This window comes from Anticarsia gemmatalis, chromosome 10, assembly GCF_050436995.1.
Source record: "Anticarsia gemmatalis isolate Benzon Research Colony breed Stoneville strain chromosome 10, ilAntGemm2 primary, whole genome shotgun sequence".
NCBI lineage: Eukaryota > Metazoa > Arthropoda > Insecta > Lepidoptera > Erebidae > Anticarsia > Anticarsia gemmatalis.
Window position 1 is genome coordinate 9244376 of NC_134754.1, and position 25765 is coordinate 9270140.

Consider the following 25765-nt stretch of genomic DNA (forward strand, 5'->3'; position numbering starts at 1 on the left):
TCAAATTTGTATAATCCTATAAGGCATTGATTAGACTGAGAGCACATTTAATTATATTAATATCACTATGATGGTATTACACTGTGTACCACGCATTCATCTAAGCGTTACATACAATTCCAATTTAAAAGATTCGGCGATATTCATACAAAAATTTAGCAATAGAAAAAAATAGCGAGCACGTGTTTTAGTGCGCAGACATAGCTTGGTCATGGCCATGATATAAGTGTTCGTTCAACGCGTAGACGGATCGAATACCGCGCAGTTTGTTCTGCTTCGTCACACATTGTTTTTGTAATCAGTCCCGAATTTAAATACCCGTAGAACCACTTTACTAACTGCCTCTACGTAAATAACTACGCAATCGCATACATTTCAAATGTTTGTTTGTGTTTACCATTAATGAATGCAGAAATACGCAGATATGAGTAATAAATGCAATTCTTGTATTTGCAACATGAATTCTTGAATAACAGATATAAATACTGCAAGAGTATTATTGACACCAGATAAAACGATATTTATCTTTGGATAAAATACTGTTTCTCAATTAAAGAGAGATTCAAATAAATAGCCTCTACGACATGCACTTTAACTTTTAATAGCAGCCACAAAGTTTACGTAGCTTTGACCGCGAAAAAAGATGTCATTGTTTTTCTAATCCGTTGACAAACATAAGCCTTTCTTTCGTCATAACCTCGTATAGACGAGTAGGAAACTAAGTACTTGTGAATGACGTAGAATCGGGGTCAGTAGAGACCATCGATTCCTGCAGGTACCAGTTTGCACTTGAACCGCGAGGTAAAATAATTTAATTAGATTATCTAATGCAATAACGCAAGCATACCCTTACTGGAAGTTAAGTCGGTCTCGACAGAAACTCACACAGTCGATTGTAAACAAACGGAGGTGCGTGTTTACAGTCAAAATGTATTAGTTTGAAGAAATAATTACCTGTACTTTTAAGATACGTACGAAACAGATTATCAGAGTCAGAGAGACTCTCGTACCTATGTTATGTCATCAACATTCTTCAAATTTCTAATAGATCTACAATGATATTTTGCTTTGCTAGTTGTATTGTTTACCTTATATTCATTGTTTTATTGTTACAGACATTGAATCACAATGGTGGTGAGGGTAGCGACAGATGAGCGTCCTTTCGAGACGCCGTCTTCGGACGAGAGCGGGCTCGGCAGGAGCGACTCCCCCAGTGAGGACACCGAACCAGAAGCCGCTTTAGTAAGTTTCTCTCTCTCAACTCAGTTACCACTACTTGTATATGGCACCGCAGCTACGCCTCAATACGACGGCAAATAAAATACTCATAGGGTGCATCAAAGTTATATGGAAAATTAATGCATCTACATATAATATGTGCCAATTTGAAATAACTAAACGTATCAACAAACCTCAAACTAAGGCAAATTCGTATAAATAAAGGAAAATTAAATGTCAAATAGTCAAATAGTGTGACATTTTTTTATCATGGCCTACAGATTTTGTTAGATTAGAAAGAAAACCGGAACAAATAGGACGACGCGAAATGTTCCCGAACTGCTCATCCGCTGGCTATGTCCCACGTAACTTACTTTAATGTAATCATAGCTTTCATTGTAGGCATACATATTTGCACCGTCCTATTTGGCTTCGAGTCGGTTCCGACTCCAAAACGGCCCCGTATATCTTCCAGTAATCAGACGAAGCGTCCCGACAGCATACAAACAATAAGAGAATGCGCGAGCACCTGCACTGGTAATGATGATTGCAAATAATTACTAAAAAGCAGAAAAAATAATGACATAAAACACGAAACAAAAATATAAACTTCGGCTCGGAATGTCGATATATTAAACCAAAATTTATAATGACTGCATTTGAAAAGAAACTACGGAGAAGGAGAATTTTTCGGAAGATCGCTGAACGAGTAATACAAGCGTGCGTTTTCGCCACCGTCTCATTAGCCTTTGTTGAAATTAGTGTGACGATACTTCTTATCCTCTTGTGAAATTATAACAACGAGATATTACCACAATGGCTTTTACTAGAGCTTGGCGGAGTAGGAAGCAGATTGCAGAGAGGGCCGTTGAAATAATACTAGACGCCTTAGCCTGGACGACGCTTATACTGGGAACTTACATACTTATATCACTTTAAACATTTTCAATGTGCCGAAGAAAAATAATTAAGGAAAATTACACAAGTGTTACATAATTTGCAATTACGTGTTAATATTTTGTAATGTTAAAAATTGTAACAAAGAAACATGTCTGCTGAAACTTAACATATTATGTCACTTACAGAAACTAAATGAACATTTCCTATATGTTAGAAAATAAATGCCTTTAAAAGAACATTGTGGTTCCCCTTTTCTAGAAATTTCTCTGATAGCTAATAAATTGCAATCAATTAGCTACATTAACGTGATTTAATAGATAACAGTCGTGTTATGAGTTCATCGTTCAAGTATAACTTCATATTATGTCGTGTATATCGAGGACGTGTCGTCACTTGCGAGGTCAAGGGAAGCTTCCAGTTATTGGGAATTACCTTAAAAAGAGTTTAATTATGGAAATTGGTAATAATGATATAATCATAACCCGATACTTTGGTACCTCCGTAATTGTAAGTTTATTGTAATAAGCTAACTGCTTGATGGAGTCCCTAACTAGTTTTATGATACGTCGAAGTTCACAAAGTCAAATTAGAAAAAAGTATAATATTACGATTTTGGCTTTATTTTAGTTGTAATTTTTTTTATTGAGACCTTAAATAAATTGATATGGATTCCTATCATTCTATTACCATTACGTATCTGCCGTAACGTTATAGGGTTTGGAAGCCTACCATAGAGGTTGTATCCGAAGACTATAAACTTAGAAGAAATAAACAATCGATCTCCATAGACGTTCCCCTCCTTCTTCCTCCTATGAAGTTAGCCGCCTGCCAAATTAATGTCAGGAAGTTTTTACAAAGTGTCGTAGGTAAAATACGTCGGCAATGAATAATAACTATGAAAATTTAATAAATTAATAAAGAAGATTGTAATATAATGTCGGACTTCATAATAGTAGCTGCTGAAAGTACCACGTGTAGTACAGGAGACGTTGAAACGAAGAAGTTAGAAGAAGACTGCGTGAAGTATCATTTCGTGCTCTTATGTAAACATTATTTGAATACGTTTGATGCAAGGTATTGCAATCAAGTTAACAGTTTCCAACTACTCAGCAGAGTGGAGCTTGAGAAGTGTAAAATACCTGACTTCGTAAATAGTGAACAATTTTCGTGATGCAGGACAAAACTGCTTTTAAATAGCAACTGCAGCACTGATTCCGTATATAAGTTTCCGTTGAAGAATGGCGAAAAATGAAACCCTAATAAAATCGTCACGTCTGTTTGTCTGATTCTCCGTCTGTGTGACACATCCACTTTTTTATCTTTACTTTTAATTTGCAGTACAACTTTCCAAACGTATCCTTAACAGAAGTGTATGTAACGTTACATAACAACAATGTTTGATTACAGGTGGTTCCTCCGGATGGCGGCTGGGGTTGGATGGTGGTTTTTGCTTCATTTATGTGCAACTTCATGGTTGATGGTATCATCATGACCTCTGGTGGACAACTTTTGACTCTCATCAAGGACGATTTCCAAGTAAGACAATTTATTTATTTCATATAGATATGGTCAATATCTCAGGAACTGGAAAATAAATTTACTATGTAGTGCGCACTCAAATCTATTTCCTAAACACGATATTACGTAACTTGATCATTATGCGGATAGCTTATACATTACGCAAATGTCATAAGCAAAAACAATTTTATAGACGCGAATCAGCTAATTTAGACGAACGTCTCGCGCGGTTCTATTTTCAGCATCAACCACACCCTCACATCAACATCACATAAGTTTGCGTCACTGCCGTGCCTCCGTCTTCTAAGTATGCGACCAGAATATAAAGATCCTTCACGTTTCTAAGTTTTAATACAACTTTGTACTCACCGCGGGGACCTTTTAATATGGTCACCGGTATTAACAGAAGTAGCGAAACAGATGTCTTGTATTCGATTCTGATCGTTATGTTCCGATCGTCATATCCTGTTTAATCTCCCACGCATTGTTGTTGCTGGATTGTTGCTTACTCTTGCATTCACTTATAACTAAATCGTATAAGAAAATTGTGTAAACCATGAAACACGGTCTACAGCTGTCGTACGGTGTGAAATTCTTTCTCTTTAAAAAATCTACACCACCTCTTATCATCTACTGCTTTATAAAATGCGATAAATCTTGCAAAATAATTATACTTACGCCTGTATAAAAAGTTTCATTTGTCGTGACAATTGTATGATCCAGACTGCGTAAAAATGTATCGATGAATGACAAAAAGTGACGTGCTCGCTGATCGTCAAGGTTGTCGTAAGTTGAAGTGGGTCGCCAAGAGAACGAATACTGATTAACGTGTGAGTGTTAAACGGAATAACATTTTGGCTATTGCACGCCGATGCGTGATGGGTCATCGTGCTACATTTAATTGTACCTATTTATACTTACGAAGTTAAACTAACGGTTCATTCATATTTGTAAGTATTTCGTGTAGTATCACGTGAACTCTTGGAGTATTTTATCACGTGACATATCCTGGCAATGATTTAAACCGACAGGAAACACGAATACAGTCATGATAAAATTGCATCGACCCAACGCGACAAGCAATTTGACTAGAGTTCAAGATTGTAGGTCAACATAAAATAAGTACATTGATGCTCTTATTTAACAAGAAACTATTGAATAAAATACATTAATGTTCCAATATAATTAAACGACATCAGGATATTTAAAACCAGAAGAATTTGGCAGTGGCGCCGCGTTGACGCGTTTAATAAGCGACAACTCGTGCAGAGGTGCCTATACATTTATTATTATCCTGCATTAAATAAGTCAATCTACTTTACACATCCTTAACTTCTTTTGGTTCAATAACACGTAAATGTGACTATCGTTTTTGGGTAATTACTTCTTATTGCCTAAAACTGGTTTTAACGGTAGCCAAATGGTATACTTATTTGGACACTAGATCTCTTCCATTTGCAATTTAGCCTTACATAGTATTCCGATGACTCAAATTTGATGCAGGAAACCAACGTTTCCTAGATAGTATGTCTTAGAAGTTCTTGTGTCTCGGTTATCTTTATCTAAGCTATGAGTAAGCAACTCACAGTACTAAAAATACATTGTCTTACTTATACGACATGTGTAGTTACTACATTTTCATGAATGCTATAACACTTATTTAAAAGCAATTAAAGGTTAGTTTCATAGCAATCGTAGACACACCATTTCAATGTTGTTTCAACAATAAAATTATCATAATGTTAAGGCCAAGGTTTCAATCACGGCGTTTACAAATCGTTCCATTCATTCGGTAGGTCAGTCATTCAATCATCATTGTACAAAGTTAACTGAGTGTATCTGAGTACTTGAGCGGTGCACGAGATAAATTTACTACGAGGATGTAATAAAGTCTATTCGTATTACAATTTTAACGATCGGTCTATTTTATAGGTCAACAAAGTTACATCAATTAAATCACTTTAACACAATTGACATCACAGAAGCCAGTCGCTCGATGTGGCGGCAATTAATTACACAATTTACACCACATCGATATCAAATCGATGCCAGTTAATGGAATTTGCCGGACAATTCCTGGGTAGGGTTACCCCTTGAAATGTCGAAGGATTTCTGCAACTGTTTATGTACCGGATTTCCGCATTTAGAGGAAGTGTCATATATTATTACTGTCGTGTTTAAAATGGTATATGACACTTGACAATTTACAATCCATACATTTTCTAAAATGTAACCTGGTAGCAGCTCAGTTCCAGATAAGAAATCAGAAGTAATTTGTAAAAATGTTGGAATTGCCTGTGCGTAAAAGCGACTGATTTACGGTAAAGCTTGATGAATATGAAGCACTGCGATCAAGTCGGCTAGGACAGCTTTATTAAAACTTTTCCACTACAGCAAGTGCAGTAACCCTTGCAACGCTGAAGTACATAAAGTTCCCACATAACAGTGCGGGGGCAACGAACGATCTCGGCCTCGAGACGCCATTTAAGCCGAACAGGTTACATTTTTAATGTATTTTGTTTTGAATCCAATCGACTGCATTGATTAGCGAATATTAGCTTGAACATTTTGTGTTGTTAAACTTTGTCAATTGTGATACAGATATCAACAGTTGTGTTTTCATCGTACTTTGTATATAAATAACTCTTCTCAAAAAAATATAAAATGGGACGCATTCTAGAACAATTTTATGTTTTTGTAATATATCGCATCAGACGTAAGATAACGTAACATCTATGAAAATAAATAGATGTGTCTACGGCAACACGCAATACTTGGTCTTCTGCCAATTTTTTTAACAAAACAAAACAGTTTTTAGCTGTATTTTGTAATCGTTGTATTTCACAATTTTACGTTTTCGTTTAACGTAACTTATTATTGTAAAGAAACCCTCTAAATTGTATAGAAATAAATATAGGAACAGAATTTTGAAAAAAATCAATCTGATATAAATTTCAATTACGCACTATCCGAGGAAGCGAATAATAAAAAACATTATGTTTTAAACATTGAGCTTTAAGCTCCGTTAATGCAATTGAATAATCATTTTATAATAATTTGCATCACTAACAGTGGGGTCAAGAATGCAAACTGGACAACGTCAACCGACTTACAGTTACAACAACAAAAACATTTGCGACTGTCAACAAATCGTTGTATCTTTTATCTCTATGAAGATAGAGTTCAAATTGTTAAATGATTTTATATTGCGTTGTACTATTATGTAAAGAATGTAAAACAGGAGTGCGTTCGCGCCACTTATTATAACAACATATTCAGTGCGTTAAGGACACTTGAACGCGTTCTCGCTTCAGCGCTGCCTACTTTTATATTATACATTCCCGATGATCTTTAATACTATCTGAATCGAGAAGATGTAAAGTTGGTTTACCTGTTTATCCCTGCGCAATTTTTCAGGAGACTTCTTGTGCCTCCTACTTTAGTAGAATTTCTCTATATAGATTGATTAGATAGATTCATATTCGTAGAAAGCATTATTATTGTTATTTTAAGCCTTAATAGTCTCACTGTTGGGCAAAGACCTCCCTCATAAAACCCAAAAACATTATTAACTAAACATTTTACTTTTTACATTATTTAGTACATAAAAGGTTAATGTTTGCCATAGCTAGGTGTAGCTACGTTTAAAATAGTTTAAATAGAACAAGTCTACAACACGCATTAAAGTTAAATACTCAAAGCTAGTTTCACGCGCATTTAAAGAAAATTGCAAGAGACACTTAACATTACGACTTTAGAACTAAGTTGCATCTAAAAGGAAAAGGAGAAATTAAAATGCTATGAGATCTACATAGCATTTTAATTTCTCCTTGTCAATGTAATTTAATGGTAGTAATAGGTAGAAACGTTATATTTTTACGGTGTCCTTTGGCGCTTCTTTCAGGGATATTACTTATAAGTAAAACATATAAAAATACCCAATTTTATTATATTGCCTTTCGGGCCTCTTCCCCTATGGGGGAGGAGATTAAGTCCACCAAGGAAGTCAAGCGGGGGTTGGTAATGCTTACAAAAAGAATTCTAAAGAAGAAAAGAATCAAAAATAAAAATATTCACGCTTATTTGAAATTTTAATAACTCACTTTCAAACTTATCGTGTTCTTTAATAAATATAAAAGTAATCCTTAAACGGGGCAGCCCTGAACTCGGCCAATTGTACAAGTAATAGAGTAACCCTGACAGTATCCGATGTTAGGCCATAAAAGTAGTCATCCGCCGCAACTAGTAGCAATTAAATTTTCCACCGTTATGTATATACTTAACTGAAATCGTGTGCATAATAATATCATTTTATTTAAAATATTTTAATATAGGTACTCTATCACTTGCTAACCCTTCCTTTCTCTCCTATTGTTATTTGCATAATTGTTATTCCTATTGTAATTTTAGGGCCTGACATACATAGCATATACTTACCTACTTTAACCATCTGAAGTATTTTTTTTTATAATTAGTATCTAATCATTGCTGTAGCACTCTTTTATGTTCTTTTGGATTAATCTTTATTTAGTGGAAATTTCGCAAGTACCAATTTCAAATATTTTTAATCAGTGTTTAGATTCATCATTTAGATCATTCTCCTTATAATTTGCACGAAGCACCGAAGCCGCTTGGTCATGATATCGTCCGTCCATCCTTATTTCGTTCAATTATGTAGCCACGTAACCTTGCAGATCGCTTTTCTATTAGCTACTGGTATTGAACGCGTCTACTCTCAATTTGATTCTATAATATTTATGAAAACAACATGTTTAGTCAAGTGAAAGATTTAATATATCCTAGATCGCAGAAGAGTGTGCCATCATGCAGAAAATCTAGGATTCTTGTACCTACATTCACGTACGAGCAATGCCCTGTGTGTTAAGGGCCTCATTTAAATTCAATACCTATTACATAAGTTGGCTAGTGCCGTTATGCTAACATGCAGCAGTGCACGCCTGAGAACACCGCCATGCATCATGCTTAAGTAAATAGGACCACACATAGACTCCAGGTACTAACAGAACGTGTCGAGACGCTGCAACTCGATTACGGTACTTATATGTCAGGCCAATGTGACGACTTACTAACTAGTTCTCTATTAGCTTACACACAGTTACGGTATATAAATAGTGCCATCTTCTGGCTCTTGTATCTCGCCATATAGGATGTTTTTTGTCAATTTTAATTATGATGTACTAAACATTTTATGAATAACTGATCAGACATAGTTTTGGGACAAGATCAACGTCCAGAAACATCATAGATTGTTTTAAATATGCTAGAGTAAATAGAACTAAAACCTACTTTTTATAGAAGTAGACTATAGTCATATTAGCTAACTAACTTGCATGGGTTTTTTTCCAAAAGTATCAGAATGTTATACGTCCGGAATTTGAATGCCTGCATAAAAGCTGCTTCGCGGTTTTTCCAATGCCAACGTCTCGAAACAGGTTTCCAATATGTGAAATGTACTTTTACTATTTTACGGTGGCATTTCTAACTCGTCAATTTAGCGACGACTAGGTGACGTCCGCTCTCTGAAGGCCCTACGTCATGTTGTAGGAGTAGGTAACTTTCCATTTAATGTCAATTTAATTAAAATTAAAAGTGCATTGAGCGTACGACGTCTGCCACTTATCTGTCACTGCGTACAACAAGGCCACTAGGCCATTCGACGAGAGCATCGACAACGGACACTTAATTTGGCTGAAGGAAGTCACCGATTTACTTCCACATTGCACTTGTATCTCAAGTTTGTTACGACCCGATACCAGTTCTAGTTTCACATTGTGAGTTACACGAATTCACATTGGACGTATGCCGATCGAATACCAAACCCGTAATATTTGTTTAGAATTAAGTAGTTTATAGAGAGTAGAGGCTAATTCCCCTAGTATTTAGCTCTAATTGTGATAATTAAACGAAATGAGATCAATGAGCGCGCAACATTTTCATTAAATTTTCTATGATTTAATCGAAACTGGACCGTATTGGGGATTGTTTTGAACTGCTTATTTAATTGCTACAACTAAACTTCGGTTATTAAACTTTGACATTGATAAGTCGATGTTTATACAAGACGGTTATTTCTCCTCTCCTTAAGCTATATCCGGGGAAAATCAATTGTTACGAGCCGGATCGTGAATCATTCTCCTGCATCAAATATCAAATGCATCTTCTAATTATAGTATTTCTTATACTTTTAACCACTAAGTTTTCCATCGTGCAAACTTTTTCTGTTGCTGTGTCAAGGACAGAATTCATTGTGAAATAAGATTTATTCTTTTCTCCTGGGAATATTTTTTACGTAGTGCCTTTGTTCACAGATCTCTGAAAGTCAAGTAACGCTGGTGAACTCACTGCTGGCAGGCTTCTACCTTTTGGCTGGTCCCTTCGTATCCGCTTTGGCTAATAAGTAAGATTTACATGAAAATATCTTAACATTTTTAAACGCGTTTTCCGGAAAATTTTTCTTCACAATGTAAAAAGACTTGCAAAAATGTTAATCTTTAATCAGCTGATTTTCTGATTTTTCCACTTCGAATGTCTATCCTTCAATTAAGTCGAATGTGTTAAAGAAATATTTATTGCTTCCAGGTACGGATTCCGAGTCGTGACCATCATCGGTAGCTTGATATCCAGTTCAGCATTCGCACTCTCTTATTTGGCTACTAGCGTCGAATACCTATACATGGTATATGGCGTTATAGGAGGTTAGTTAAACCTCTATCATTGCTAGTTTTATTTAGAAAATTGTGATATTTTCATATAAAAAAAAAATATTTTTTTGAAATATTTTGAATAGCAATAAAATCATAATATTAAATGTTTACAGGTATTGGTCTATGCATGATATACATGCCAGCTGTGTTGACTGTCGGTTTCTACTTTGAGAAATGGAGAGCTCTGGCCACAGGCCTGGCGTTGTGTGGATCTGGTGTGGGCATCTTCGCTATGGCTCCTATTACCAGCAAACTTATCCACGACTATCAATGGAGAATGACAATGCTTATCCAAGCAGGTATGTTAATAAACAGTTTTTCCTTTTTTACATTGACCGTACTAGGTAAAACAGTAAATGATTGATGACCACCAATAAAACAAAACTACACCTAAGTTTTTCTCTGTTTTAGGCATGTTGCTGACTTGCATAGTATTTGGGGCTATGTTCCGACCCATTAAACCTGTTAGAGTCACTTTAGCTGATCAACCAGAAGAAGAAGATACAGCGCGCCGTCATGAAGAAGCAGTTGAAAAATTAAATTCAATGCTTAAACTGCACAGCAAACTTGACTCTGGCATCTCCATGCCACCCGAATTAAGATTTACCAATAAAGTGAGCCCGCACACCTGGATGGGTGTCGCAAATAACACCCGCTATCCGACAGCCGAAGAAGTTTTTAGAGGAAGTAATTCTCACATCTCTAACTCTCACATTCGGCGTTCGTCTGCTAATGCAGGAGCAATCAAGAACACTCTCGGAAATAAACCAATGTTCATCGACGTCCCAGTCGCGGAAAAGGATGAACAGGAAGATTCCAACAGCAATATTGACAACACCGAGCCCTTAATTGGATCAGCGGTTAAGGTTCATATACCTTCTAAGACGCACCAGCATCATCATAACCAACGCCGCTCACACGCCGACCTTGTCGCCAGGCCCTTATATCGTGACGATATCTTCTTCGGAGCCAGCTTGACTAGACTACCACAATATACTTCACGAACATCTCTTGGCTATCACTTGGCAGTTACCCACGTCCCAACTAAAGAAGATGCCCAAGAAGAGACTTCTGGAAAGTGTCGTTTCTGCCCTGAAGCTGTGCGAAGGGCTTTGGCTACTATGTTAGATGTTAGCCTATTCAAATCTCCAACATTCGTAGTATTAGCTGTCAGTGGATTTTTCACGATGTTGGGATTCTTCGTCCCTTACATGTACGTCGCAAAACGAGCATCAGCGAATAATATGCCTGACAGCGCGACAGAATGGTTGGTGTCTACAATCGGTATTGCTAACATCGTCGGCCGTATCTTATGCGGTCTTGTATCATCGGTGCCGAAGGTGTCACCATTATGGCTGAACAATATTGCTCTAACGGCCGGTGGCATAGCATGCATGGTGAGCGGACTCTGCTTTTACAGCAGTTATCAATATGGGTTCTGCACGGTCTTCGGACTTGCTGTAGGTAAGTGTATCACATCATCACAACGAAGAAAAATTTTATTTTATCACTTTCCTTGTTAAATTGCAATAACACGTTCTATTTATTTCAGCTTGTTTCGCATCTCTCCGGTCTATCCTGGTGGTAGAGTATCTCGGTCTAGAGCAGCTTACCAACTGTTTCGGACTGTTCCTCCTCTTCCAAGGTCTCGGCGCTCTGCTGGGCGCGCCCATAGCTGGTGAGTTTAAACAAATAGACATTTTATTTGTAATTCTTCTATGATTTATAAAATAATTCGCCACATTTTAAAAGGGCAGTATAGGGCTATGCTATCTATACAAAAGTGGAGTGACTGACGAAATACGGGTTTAAAACAACGTCAATCGAGTGGGAGTTATTTATTAGACTCTAATGTATCGTAATTACTGCATTGTGTTGCATAATGCTTGGCGCCCGGCTATTTCTGTCCTTTGTGTCTAGCATAGAGGCGCAGTGCCAAATTCCTACCTTCATACGTGCCCGCATGGCAGTTGAACGGCGACCTAGGCTAATACTGTTTACCTAGAGATACAAATACTTTATCTTTAGGTAATAAACTTTTTACAGCAATTTTTCTGCTAAGTGTATGTGTTAGACTAATGGGTGGCAAGTGGGTCAATGTTATATTAAATGGATTTTTTTTTGTTTCATATGAGAGTTATATTTTTCTCAAGAACCTACCTCAGTTCAAAGAGAAATGAAAATAAGTACTATGTTCAAGGTGGCTTGCTGAACTTTACATTTAATTTGTTATCCGCTTTTTTTTCGGGGAAGTAAAGTTACTTTGTTAGATCTCCTCAAAAACATAAATATTGTGTATTGATGTTTTTGAGGAGATCTAACAATAATAACGTCGTTGTATTTTCTATCCCATTCTCATTTAAAAATGTTTGTTTCGCAGGTATGATATATGATAGCACGAAAAGCTACGACATTGCGTTCCAAGTGTCTGGTGTATTCCTGCTATTCTCGGCTCTAATGTGTTACCCGGTGGACAGGATCAGCAGGTGGGAGAAGTCTCGCAGCAAAATGAACACATCACCAAAAGTTTAACCGCTTCACTGAAATCTTAAGGACTTATTGTTGGAGGCAAGACGCTTGTGCCAAAAGAATTCTATTGAAAAAATAGTTTCTGCAGTTTTTAACTGCCGGATGAGTGCGTGAAACAAAACGTAGCCGGCATTCAAATGTTCCGTCTGCCGAAGGATGAGTGTGCTCTAACGCGTGTGATGAATCACTAATTGTATGCCTCCGCATAGTTTAAATACCAACCTTATTCCCGCATTCATGAATGACCCTACGCTAGTGCTTGCACTTATTGCTTCGTAAAGATTTCAACTTTACCTTAGCATATTTGTTCATGAATACGGTAATTATTTTTGTAAGACTTGCAATTTTTAGTATATACATTTATTTACAAAATGTACCTAGTGTTGTAATTTAGTTATGTAGATTTACTGTTTTGGAGAGATCAAGTTACATGTAATTTAATTTAATATTAAAATATATTTACAGTCCTTAACATGTACCTCGAATACGAAATTATAAATTAGAAACATTCCCAACAGTGTATCTTTGACAAAACTGCAAGGAATGTTGCTTTTGCAATTATTCGGTTAAGTCAGATAAATGCATTTAAAGTAGGTTTAGAGGATTTTAAAGTACAAAGACTCGAAATATAAAGATTAGTTTCGCAGTTTTGTCGAAGTAAGGACCCCATATGATGGAGATCTGAAGCCAAAATGTACTTTAATATAGTCTGTTAGAAATTGTGTGTGCCTAGTTTATACTTAAAGCGGTGCATAATATAAGACTACACTAGGGGTAATTTTACAAGATACTGCATATCAGTGTATGACATGAGTGATATAAAGTTAAACGAACAGTTTGAATTTAGTAATTGTGCCTTATTGTGTTTAATGATTCGTTGTGGGTATTGTGAAGATAAATGAATATTTTGTTAGACATGATTGTTAATTAATATTGCAGGTTTATGCAAAAGGGATTCGTTTTAACAAACAACCTTTAACACTTAATACGTAACGCGGATAGTAACTGAATTTATGTATTGTGTAAAAAATAATAACATATTAAGCTTATTTAATAAGAACTACAACTGTGGCTGTGGTCTTCTAGCGTGTCTACTATAAAATTTGTAAAATATAAGAAGTCATAGTCATATTTTATTGATGAATTATATAAATCCCTGGGTCCTTTAGATATATTACAAAGATTTGAATGTAAGTATTTCTATATCAACTTATATACCTTGTTAAGAATTACTGACCTATCCGATGCAACTCTTATCATAGCAAATTATTTTAAAAACTATGTTATCGATACATTACACCTTCATTTATTTAAACTAATAGTTATTTCGACCTCCTCAGTTGGATTGTTTAATACTGATGATATTTTCGGATCTTTGTTTGTATATCTATGAATTTAAATATTATTGGTAAATGCGTTGATATAGAATTATTAAGTTGCGCAATTTTGTATCGATTATACTAAGCATTTTATAAGTTTTTAAAATTGTTAGAATCTATACAATAAGTACAATATATGCTATATTGTTGCGTAAACGTGTTTTTCAGACATTTGGATTGTGGAAATAGATTTAATGGTGACTATGATTTTTTGTGTCGTTATATGTTTATTGATGCCACAGTGCCATATTGTGTAAAAATCAGACCACAAGCATCTGATAGTCTTGCCGTTTATCATGACAACGTACAAACTGCCGAGTGAAACGAGTCTAACAATCATATTTGTGAAATTGTGTATTTTATGTAACTAGTGTCTCTTGGTCTGAGCATACAGTTATGAGAACACAATATTTGCCGGGTAGTTGATGCTGACGATAAGGTTTCATATAGCCGATATATACCTACTTTTATTAAGTTATTTAGGAGTTATTTGTTAGTAATTTAGAGTGGCGGCGTTATTATAAGTAGCTGATATACGTAACAATCACATTATGTACTTAGACCATTGATACCGTCTCATTCACCTACTTGGTAACTAGTGTGTAGGTATGCAAGGTCTTGATGGTAATCCTCATGTAATATTCCTTATAGCAGCAATTGGAATTTAATAAACGTACTTTGTTGATAATTTTGGTTTTTTATTTATTATTTGAAAGGCAATCCACCTCGGTATTACCCTCGCGTCGGTGGGACTCTGCAATCAACCACGTACACAAAATCCAATCACACCATGAAGTAAGTAACAACTTAATATTATGGTGTATCGATGAAATACTTATTTGTTCCGTGTGTAAATCAAACCCAAAACCTCCTGACGCAGTGAAAGACGCGTGGCGACTTTCCAGACACAATATACCTACTAGTCTTTTGTACCGACTACTAAACTAGCACATCGGAGAACGTCAAATTATAGAGGTCGCTTGATTTAATATTAAAAATCCTGTCAAGAGTGTTAGGTTAGGTTAGGTCTCTCCACCTTGCTGTGGTGGGGGGGCTTAGTAGCCGCGAGCCTTGAGGTGATGGCGCACTTCGGCCGCGGTGAAGCGAAGAGAGACCCATTGGAGAGGCCGCTTCCCTGTCTGGGCGGTACCGCACTAACCCGGGGTACCAAAGCGGCCGGCCGGCTGGGCCGAGGCGACGTAGGTCCGGCCGGTTTTGGAGGGGCTAGTCGCGGAGGAAGAGGTGTTCTAGTGTGTCGTTGCTGGGCACCCTGTCCTCCGCGACTAGGCGGGGCCGCACCGCGTGATGCGGCAATGGTGGGGCTGCCGTGGGGAGTCGGGGGTCGGGCGGTCGGACCCGGGTCTTAACCCATGGCGGCTGGTGGTGGGACCGCAGGGCCTGGGAGTGGGCAGACTACCACTCTCGGGCTCGTTGGTCGGTGAGGAGGTGGCGGCGGCCTACACACCTTTCCGCCGCCGGCGGCCGGGACATGCTGCGCATCTGCGCGTGGCCTGTCCCGGCTTCCGAAGGCCCCCTGGCTGGCGAACTCGGGGGAGTTTTCCGGCCATTGCACGAGGGGGCACGTGGGGGGACGGCACTCGTGTGTTGGGGTGTCGTCCCACACTGTGGACGGGTCCACATTGTGGACGGCCGCGTCGGGGCCGCGGATGTGTGCCCAAAGGCGTTCCCGTGGCCTCGGCACTAAGCGGTGAGGAGGCAACACCTTGGTGGTTTAGTGGGTAGGCCTTGCTCTTCTGGTTCGGAGAGCCCCACATACCCCAGCGCTCCTCCGGGCGTTGGGGATGCAATTTCATGCATTAACCGAGTAAAAAAAAAAAAAAAAAAAAAAGGTACTCCTGGCTAAAGGCAACCGCATTAAGTTTTAACTAAGTGAAATCTCTCAGAACTTTTTAAGAAATTATATACATAGAAATAGTTTTTTGCCTCCCACAATCATTTAACACACTACACTGGTAGATGTCAGTTCCTCTATTCGCCGCTAGATGGATCTGTTTAAATTATTGGGCCCGACAGCAGCAAAATATTCTAACAATTTGTCTTACAAAATATTATCTTTATTATAAAAAATTATACGTTCCCATACGGTGTCCATAGACATCATATATTATAGAATCTTCGGTGTTTTAACCAAGAAGTAAGGGATGTATGGTATAGTCATTACAGCACTTACTGCTAGATACACAATCTCAATTCATTAATTGAGATTGTGTATCTGAATACTTATAGACAAATGATAAAGGATATTCTTATCTTTAATTGAATTAAGAATGGGTAAACTTTGTTTGTACAATAAACTAGTCTCACGTAGGTACATACCTAAGTCCCACGAGATCGTGTGCCTATCGCTGCTGTACTACAGTCAATTGACAACATTTCATTTTTTTAAGTAACATATTTTATCATTTTATTCTAAACTAGATGTGAAATAAAGGGACCCATATTTTGTATTTTTGTGATATTTAGTTATTTTCATTCATGATTTTCACTTTGAAAATTGTTTAATTCTAAACAGACGTAAGTGCCAAATGACGTCACATATACGGCGGAATGTCATTATGCCTTTGCCTCACAAGCAGGGTTGGATTTTGTACTATAATTATAGTATTTATACTATAATTTCGCCCTTTGTACTATATACTATCCACATCTAAGGATAGTACGGTAAAATACTATAATTTTAAATTAGTGAATTTTCCCGAATTTTAGTTTTATTTGATATAAATATTTCGATCGTGAGTGTATCCGACCGAATTCTGATCACAATTAGGTATAAAATTAAAGTAAAACAACATAATTAGACTAATATTCTTATAAAATAACCAATAATCATTGCGATAGCATTTACCGTTCATAAAAAAATTGCAACACTACTCATTCTCACAGTGAAATTAGTTTGTTTTACACATTTTTTGTATCGGATTTTAAAAAGGCTTGCTTTTGTGTTTAATGCTGAAACACAATTGTTGCTTTTAATGACTACATAATAAGGTAAATTCAAAATAATGAAAGTGTACTATAATTTTTTTGGAAATACTATCCTTTTCATTTTTCTGTACTATCTTTTTCAACGTACCTAAATCCAACCCTGCTCACAAGTCACATCATTTTGAAAACAAAAATTATAAATGTCAGTGTTTTGTCAACCTGGCGCGTCTATCGTATTATTGTTTGCTTACAAATACATTAATTGTTTTATAAGTTATTATTTTCCGTTCTTCGTTATTTATAAGTCATGAAGGTATCTGAAGGATTCCAAGTTGCTGATAGCGGGAACTTGCGCATAGTAAATAACTTAATGCTTTTGGAATATATGCACGAAAACATACTTACTTATGCATTACTTTGTACATATTTTCTGAAGAATGTGAGAAGCGTAAAAGAGACTCAGGACTAATCCTGAATTATTGTGGTAAACATCAGCCTACTTTAAATGACTACAGCATATTTAATTTAATGCTCCAGTATATACACCAGCAGCAAGACCATAGCTATAGGGATTTTAATCAGTTCTGTCAAGATGCTCACAGTGAAAAGGTGATTGACAGTGTGGCTGAAGCAACAAAAGATCAAGCAGATTCAAAGTTGTGGCATTCCATGTGTAAGGGAAGAGTTACTGTTCTAGGATCTATGAAGCAGTACATTGTCAAACAGAAAATGGTGTTTTGGTGCAAAGTATCTTAGGTGGCTATAAGGTGCCTGAATTTAAAGCCATAAGACGAAGTAAAACATTATAAAAACAATTAATTAAAACATTAGAAAATGATTTTGGAGTTATTCTAAGTTCAGGCCTAATTCTAATTTCCCCTGTTATTGGTGTTCCACCAGATGGGATTTCTGCGAAATTTGTTCTGGAGATAAAATGCCCAATAAGTGGAAAAACAATCAAGAATTATGTTATGTAATAATGGCAAACTCCAAGGATAATGTAAGGCCCAAATAATGGTTCAGATGCATGCTGAAAGATCTGTTTTGTATTGCTGATCCAACTTTTGAACAGACAAAATTAATACACAAATTGAGTATGATGCAAATTACACTACAAAGATTTTAGAAGACGCTGAACCATTCTGGAAGCAGTTTATTGTTAAGACTATTTTAGAAAGTGTTAAATAAAACAAATTGAAATTAGTTTACGTCTTTTTATTCATGTTTTATTATAGGACTATGGAGATTTATTGACCCACATGCTACTGTGACTTTTTCATCTGAATGTTGAATTAGTTTATCCTCTCAAGCGCCCGGCCACCGTGTCACGGTTGAATGTTCTACCCCCGTCAAGCGCCCCGCCACCGTGTCACGGCAAAACGATCTTGCATTTAAAAAACGTAAAAAAGAAATGCTAAAACTATGTTTATCCCTTTCAAACATATTTGACATTGAAGCTGATGAAACGAGACGACGATCTAATGCACACACTTGAATAAGTGGTTGATATAGGCCAGAGAGCACCTTCAACAACATCTGACCCAACGACATGTTCCTTTATCACCAATATTGTAAATCCTTTTTTTAACTAATTTTAAAGATTTGAGTATATTTTAAAGTTGGATTTTAATGTCATTATTCATTAACTACACGATAAGACCTTTCGTCATATTATTTTTTTTGCCTAAAAATATTTTTTAGACTTTCTTCAAACACATGCCTAAAGCACAAAATATTTAGATTAAACCGACTATTGTACTACCACTATCAAATATTATTTGTGGTTTATTTTTTTAATCTATAGCAAATTTAATGTAGATTTCAATTAAATAAGGTATGACTAGGGTGTTAGTATTAAAATATGACGGAATCGGCGCTTAAACGCCAACCGCCAATTCAATTTCGCGCGCCATTTTTGGCCCGGACGCTTAACGGTATATTTGAATTTTGACGTTGGGGCGCTCGAGAGGTTAATATATATAACAGTGTGGCTTGAGTATCTTAAACACGGACACACAACACCCACAGCATTACACTATTCTTGCTTGTTTGAGTTAGGCGTAGCAAATAATTGTTTTCGATCGTCTCCAGAACTGTTTTCGTAAGATGGCACAAAACAATATTTGAGATCCTTCATAACCCTATATTGTTAACTAGGACTCATTTCGAGAAATCTATAATGTTTAAAGTTCATAAATGATGCTAAATACTTCAGTAACCCATTTATTGTGGTATTTTCGTGTTTGTTTACTTTAAAACATTATTGACATTTCAAATGTCAATCTACATAATTTTTATTCAAATTGCAAAGGCAAAGGTAAGACGTTATTCTTCCGTATATGTGACGTCACAGCGTATTTTTTGGTTTTTATTTTATTGCTCCCGAAATATTGAGCCAAAAAATATAAAAAAATATGTTTTGTATTCAGGATGAGAAAATAAAGAAATGGTATTTTTATTTTGGGTACTTTAAAATTTTGAAATGTTGTCAATTTCACAAAGTAAAGGCCAAATGTCTTGATAACGACGACGTCGAAGAATGCAACGACGATTCGACGTTGCGTCCTCGTTTTACCCAAATACGGATTTAACTGGTAGATTCACTACAAATCACTACCCATATCCGTGATTCTAGCAAGGTAGTAGTTCTAGGTCTAAATATTGTAAAATATGGGCAATTAATGATGCAAATAGGTGATGTTACGTACAACTTGATGTTAACCATAAAACTGACACTTTTTTCTTCTATAATGTTACAACCAAAGTGCTCACTTGCTGCCCACATTCTTATTATCACATGCTAGTAGGTGCTCCCAACATACTGTATGATCAGAGACTAATAAATTAATAACCTAGCTATATTCATTTTCCTTAATAATTGACGTTTAGTCTATATCGCTGATTGTTGGCAGCTCCTCGCATGATCAATTATTGTATCAACCACATTGTAAAACTTTTAGCGATTGAAAAGAGTGGCCGTGAGTTTCTCGCTAGCTCTTCTCATAAGGCTCTACCCCCTTTCCGAGCTAGTGGTAGATTCGGTAATTGTAACGACTCTCATAAGTGTCAATATTTGACCTATATGAATAAATGATTTGATTTTGAAGTATAGTAGCTGATGATGCTTTTGTCTTTCCAACATTATTACTACGTAGAGCCCGTCTACTAGACGCGAGAATCTTAAAGTCAACAGGTATTGCATATAAGGAATTGATTGGGGAGCCAGGCACCAGCAAAACTCGTCATGTACTTGTTAGCGTACCTACAACTCGAGGTGCTCATAGCCAGCTGCGCTCACCGGTCGGTAAACGATCTGTGATTAAAGCAAACGTTGGCGCGGTCATTTCATAGATGGGTGACCGCATAGTGGTATTGGGGCTGGACTCTCACTAGATGCAGCTGAATACCTGTGTTTTACATGGAGCGACTGCTTATCTAACCTCCACAACACTGTTACCTGGGTTATAACACGATACCCTTCGGTAAGACAGGTTGTCAGACTTTTAAGCTTCCGACTGTTAACGACCGTCAAAGATCTTCGAAATTGACAGGCAAGACCCACAATTTAACGTGCCTTCAGAAACACGGAGGATCTCGATATGACGTATAGATAGTCACTCATCCACAGATCAACCTCGGCAAGCGTGATTTTACCTCGGAGAACGATCGGCTGTTGTTAGCTAAGCCACGAGCTCCTAGAATTAGTTAGCTAACTATCTAATACTAGCTTTTACCCGCGACTTCATCCGCCACCTGAATGAATTCCCCATGTCAATGCGTTCCAGGGGTAAAAATTCAAATTAAAAGCCTATGTCCATTCTCAGGTATCAAAATACCTATCTCCATACCAAATTACATGCAAATTGGTTCTGTGGTTGAGGCGTGATTGAGTAACAGACAGACATAGTTACTTTCGCATTTATAATATTAGTATGGATAATAAATACACTTCCAGAGCCATGTGTCGTAAGTCAGTGTGAAATAAAATACGAGTTTTCGCAAATCAGATGTTATATTTGCATTTTATTTACAAAACATAAACCTAAGAGTTGGAGTTGGGTCCACGTCTGCGGCCGAAGGTCTGGACAACGTTGACGAAACTGAAACGAAAACGAATATTTAGTAAATTTTTATGTAATTACAAATTTAAAACTGTTATAATATTAGGAAAAGTCTATGCAATGACTATTCACAATGTAGATAATACAAAATAGTAATGGTCAAAAATTATAGCGTCATAAGTATTGCAATTATTGAAATAGATTTGAAATTAATTACCGTCTGTTGTACTGGATCCTACGCTTGGCACGGCCAGTCTTCTTCTTCTTCTTTTGCTGTTTCTCTACTTTAGGGGTCTGGCCTTTGACCTTACCTGAAAAATTTATAATTCTTATGTTATGTACAAGCACTAGTGTATTAATTATATGATCAAGATTCAATATTATATGAATAGAATAATTTATTAATGTTAATTATCTCTAGTAGTCTAGTAGTCTCTAGTGTCACTCTTTAGGGTAACCTATTCATACACAATACACACATGTCTAATTTTACAACACAAATCAAGTGTTTCTGTAAAGTGGTTAGTAGTGTATCCAACTGCAAATGATAAGGTGTTTAATTAAATTCCCAGGTCAGACAATGTCAGACAGTCCTTTCCAATTAATATTAAAATAGTTATCAATAGCGGCCTGGAGTTTGATAAAGTGCTCAGTGTATAGTAAAAAGTATGTATTGAAAATACATTTGAAATATAGTATAGCACACTTCAATTTAAATTTTATTTAGCTGCTGGTTCACTGTGTGTTCAGGATACTGTATTTTAACCTATATCTTAAACTACTCCTTTATGCACACTAAAAGGATATTGTAAAACAAAATGACGTAAATAAGTCATTATGTCTAACTATCAACAATATATAAGCAACAATGTGCACTAATAAGACATCTGACTGTGGAATAATAACAACTGTGGTAGAATGAAAAAAACACAAACAATTTAGCCATGTACTTACCGGCACGAGCCAAGGAACCGTGCACTTTACCACCGAGCAGTGGCACTGTGAGGTCGAGCTCATTGGATGAGAGCTCAGACACCAGGGAGGCGTCTTCCAAGGGAGCACCGCATACTGAGAGGGTCAACTCTTCAGCTCCGACCTCGGCAAGGGCGCGGACGCGCTCCTGGAAGGTCACAAAATAAATTAACTGCGAAGTCCTGAATCGTCAAATTACTCAGAGATCATAACCTAACCTAAACATATTTGATCTTATGATAAACTTTCATGACCGCACATTGAGGGGTAGAAATATAGACTTGCTGCTCGTGATTAGTATAAAACACTTTTTATGATTAACACATCTGCAATAGTTTCATTTATAAATGATAATCTTAGAATCAATCAATATGTATAATGAGAACTTGTTGAAATTATGAAGCTTACCTTGATTTGACCGATGGTCTCCTGTCCATCTACGTCTAAGACGTGCGTCGATAATCCTCTGATGTGCAGCTGCATTTTGAGGCCTCTGAAATTGAAAACGCAATATTCAACGGCGTGGTTAGGCAGCACGATAACAACGTATGCGTGTTTTTTTCACAAGTACCACTTATATGACACGAATTTTAACTTTTCTGCGTATAATTAGATTTACTAGAACTTTGACGATGTAATTACCCGTAAAACCACTCCAAACTTAAATAAAATTATAAAATCGTGCGAAATACTAACCTTATCAGCCAAGTCTGACAAGCGAAAGAAACAAAAATGGTGGACGGAAAAGGAAACGAATTTACAATCGACTAAGTACCCGATACGTTTAGTAAGATAAAATGTATTACTGAGACAACACTAGCAAGTATTACCAAAGTCAAAATATTTTTATGAGCATCGCTTTTCGCTTTTTCACTAAATCGCTACCCATAAAAAGACCGATCTAAGCTGCATATAAAAATCTAAAATAATAATGAAAAGTTTGGTAAGAAAAATTTTATGACATTCATGTTTATTGTACAAAATTTCATCGGTGCTGGTACTGAAATATCACAATGGTCGTCACCATCACCATCACCATTACCCACTGTAACCAAGATAGGTATCTACGTCTTCCGTATACGTATATTTTTTGGCATTACCAATGTAGGTACGACATCTTAGGTACCAACTATATTTTATTAAATAGTAGGTAATAAAAATAATATGTGAATATTATTCTATTTGCACTTTAGTAACATTTCGCAACGCACAAATTAACGTGTCGATTTACATGAATAGTATATTGTTATACACATTATATTGGTATATTAAGTAAATAAAATATAAATACGCATGAATAACGCGTACCTACATGGTGATCTAAACTAAGCAGAGATAATAGGTAGGTACTATGGTAACCAGGTAACTAAAAATCACAAATTTCTTTGAGTTAAAAAATCATCATGTATTAAATCATGTACATATTGAAATCTTATGATTAAATTAAACGAATGCCTAGCTACATGTTTACTTAAATATGTATTAAATACGGATTTACATGACCATTTGTCTGCCGAAAAGTGAAAAGTTAAATCAACCTTGTTGTGGTGTTGCCAATGTTAATTAAGTTTAGTAGGGTGGGAAACCAAATAAAATGATTCAAAGATTCGTTTCTAAACGTTGGTAAGCAGTCTGTCCACCCAGAAGCTCGTGATTGGTTGACAGAAAAAAGCGGCTGACTGTGCCGTGTGATCTGTCTAATTTCGATGAGATTTCTTTTGCGGAAAAATGGTTAAATAAAATAGATAGTTACTACTTAGTTTTGACTCAGTATTGTTATCTCTTTACCATGCTTTCACAATTGCTACGTCAAGCTCTGTTTACATTAGTTCATTTGGTTGTTAGTATACTTGTTGCTGTTCGAAATGTTTATCACCGAATTTGTTACAAGAAGTGCATATTACCGGAGAATGAGGTGACAAAAAGTGATATTAAACTTATATTAGAACATGTGCCAAGAGTTACCAAGAAATTAAAACATTTGGTGGTCGTAACAGATACCAAACATCATACGTTTAGTGATTTGGCTCGCTTGGTTATATGGAGCCTTATATCCGGAATATCATACGTGAGCTTTTATGATATAACAGGTAATAAGTTGCACCAGCACGTCCAATATAAATCCTATCATAAAACTTGTTTTTTTTATGGATAATATGCAATACCCAATATTATTATGGTATTTCATTTACGTGCTTTAATTTGTAATATCCTAGACTCATTAAAGCAATTTAAGAGCAGAATTATGTTTATAATTAAGCTGTTGAGAATATATCATAATAATATGTCATCATTTACTTTGTATGGGTATGATAAAACACATTGAATTCTGGTGCAACATGACTCAAGTACCATACACAGTTTTACTGATAATAAATGTATGTGTTGAAATCAGATTATTGTTTCAGTTCTAAGCTAACATTTTATTGTTGGAATATTTTATTGTTATTGGTTTTTCACTCCTACAGCTCTGGACTGTTATTGAATTTTACTGAGATACATTATTTTGATAAAATGTACCTGTAACCTAAAACATTATTGTCCATTAATGTAATATCTATGTTCTAATACTTTTTTGTCTAATTATTTATAATTTTGCAGGAGACCTGAAGTATCATGAAGAACAGCTCTTTCATGAAGTTGAAAAAAAGAAAAGAGGAGTTCCTGGGTGTATAAAGTGGTTTAAGAAACCAGATTTGAATGGCTATACAAATGGTTTGCAGGCTCATACAATAGTCATTAATATATTTACACGGAAAGATGGTCACCAAACTATAGCACAATGTATACGCCAGATAGCAGAAGACAAAGTTATATGTAATAGAAAATCTATTGAATTTACAGCACAAGAGTTAGACAATACTCTTAAGCTGATGTATCCTTCCATTCCTGATCCAGACTTAGTATTGTATACTGGTCCAGTGTGCTGCACTCATGGTTTATTGCCATGGCAAATAAGACTTACTGAGTTCATACAAATGTCATTAGATCATAGTGTAAATGTTGATAACTTTGTAGGAGCTTTATATAAATACAATAAATGTGATCAAAGGTTTGGTAAGTGATATAGGAACTTGCCAAGAGGTAGGCCTAAGTGTAGGTATTTTGAATTAATTATTTGACACTAGTTCTGTTAGACATCAGGAGTATGTGTAAATAGGTGCTTTAATTTAAAAATATCCAAGTAAGTAAATAATTTAATATGTTAACACAATAGACACATTCAAAGTATCATTTTGTAGAAGGCCTATGGTGTAATTTATGTGAAAGTATATTTTGCCATTATTACTTACAAAAGTGAGGTTCAAAGTAAAATGTTATCTCGAAATATTTTATTTTTATTTGTACCTAGTTGTATCTCCATCACAATGAGCAATAATAGAAATCTGTGAATATATATTTATCTACCATTTTTATTTGACTTTTATTACTTTACAACTCACCAGTTTCATTAACATTTAACTGCTTATAGGCACACCAGTAGTGGATGCGACTAATGTGCAAGTTTTAGGGTTCA

At 36.1% G+C, this 25765-nt stretch overlaps 3 protein-coding genes across 4 annotated transcripts in view; 2 read left to right on the forward strand and 1 right to left on the reverse strand.

Annotated features, from left to right (window-relative positions):
• The window catches only part of LOC142975842 (monocarboxylate transporter 14), a 29687-nt gene extending 14730 nt beyond the window's left edge, over positions 1 to 14957 (forward strand). For both annotated transcript variants that reach the window (XM_076118931.1, XM_076118932.1), the window contains exons 2-9: positions 1116 to 1242; positions 3526 to 3654; positions 9966 to 10054; positions 10237 to 10352; positions 10475 to 10660; positions 10773 to 11825; positions 11914 to 12039; positions 12742 to 14957. In XM_076118931.1, coding sequence (XP_075975046.1) covers positions 1129 to 1242; positions 3526 to 3654; positions 9966 to 10054; positions 10237 to 10352; positions 10475 to 10660; positions 10773 to 11825; positions 11914 to 12039; positions 12742 to 12893 — 1965 coding nt within the window. In that variant the 5' untranslated portion in view covers positions 1116 to 1128 and the 3' untranslated portion in view covers positions 12894 to 14957. The remainder of the gene's footprint in view (positions 1 to 1115; positions 1243 to 3525; positions 3655 to 9965; positions 10055 to 10236; positions 10353 to 10474; positions 10661 to 10772; positions 11826 to 11913; positions 12040 to 12741) is intronic.
• Positions 14958 to 21208: 6251 nt separating this feature from the next.
• On the reverse strand, positions 21209 to 23052 carry RpS30 (ribosomal protein S30). The gene is made up of 5 exons (XM_076119347.1): positions 22945 to 23052; positions 22657 to 22741; positions 22231 to 22396; positions 21494 to 21587; positions 21209 to 21315 (listed from the first exon to the last, which is right to left on the reverse strand). The coding sequence occupies exons 2-5, from the start codon at positions 22729 to 22731 to the stop codon at positions 21258 to 21260; spliced, it is 393 nt and encodes a 130-aa protein (XP_075975462.1). The 5' UTR covers positions 22732 to 22741; positions 22945 to 23052; the 3' UTR covers positions 21209 to 21257.
• An 823-nt stretch (positions 23053 to 23875) lies between these two features.
• Positions 23876 to 25662, forward strand: Tango14 (transport and golgi organization 14). The gene is made up of 2 exons (XM_076119444.1): positions 23876 to 24338; positions 24850 to 25662. The coding sequence occupies exons 1-2, from the start codon at positions 24038 to 24040 to the stop codon at positions 25311 to 25313; spliced, it is 765 nt and encodes a 254-aa protein (XP_075975559.1). The 5' UTR covers positions 23876 to 24037; the 3' UTR covers positions 25314 to 25662.
• The last annotated feature ends 103 nt before the right edge of the window (positions 25663 to 25765 follow it).

What these genes read in the sequence shown, in the direction of transcription:
- RpS30 (XM_076119347.1), bottom strand. Translation starts at nt 22,731, where the DNA reads ATGCAGCTGCACATCAGAGGATTATCGACGCACGTCTTAGACGTAGAT. An exon ending in CGGTTCCTTGGCTCGTGCCG is followed by an intron (nt 21,588 to 22,230) that starts GTAAGTACATGG and finishes TAAATTTTTCAG; the next exon opens with GTAAGGTCAAAGGCCAGACC. An exon ending in AGGATCCAGTACAACAGACG is followed by an intron (nt 21,316 to 21,493) that starts GTAATTAATTTC and finishes TTTTCGTTTCAG; the next exon opens with TTTCGTCAACGTTGTCCAGA.
- Tango14 (XM_076119444.1), top strand. Translation starts at nt 24,038, where the DNA reads ATGCTTTCACAATTGCTACGTCAAGCTCTGTTTACATTAGTTCATTTG. An exon ending in GAGCTTTTATGATATAACAG is followed by an intron (nt 24,339 to 24,849) that starts GTAATAAGTTGC and finishes ATAATTTTGCAG; the next exon opens with GAGACCTGAAGTATCATGAA.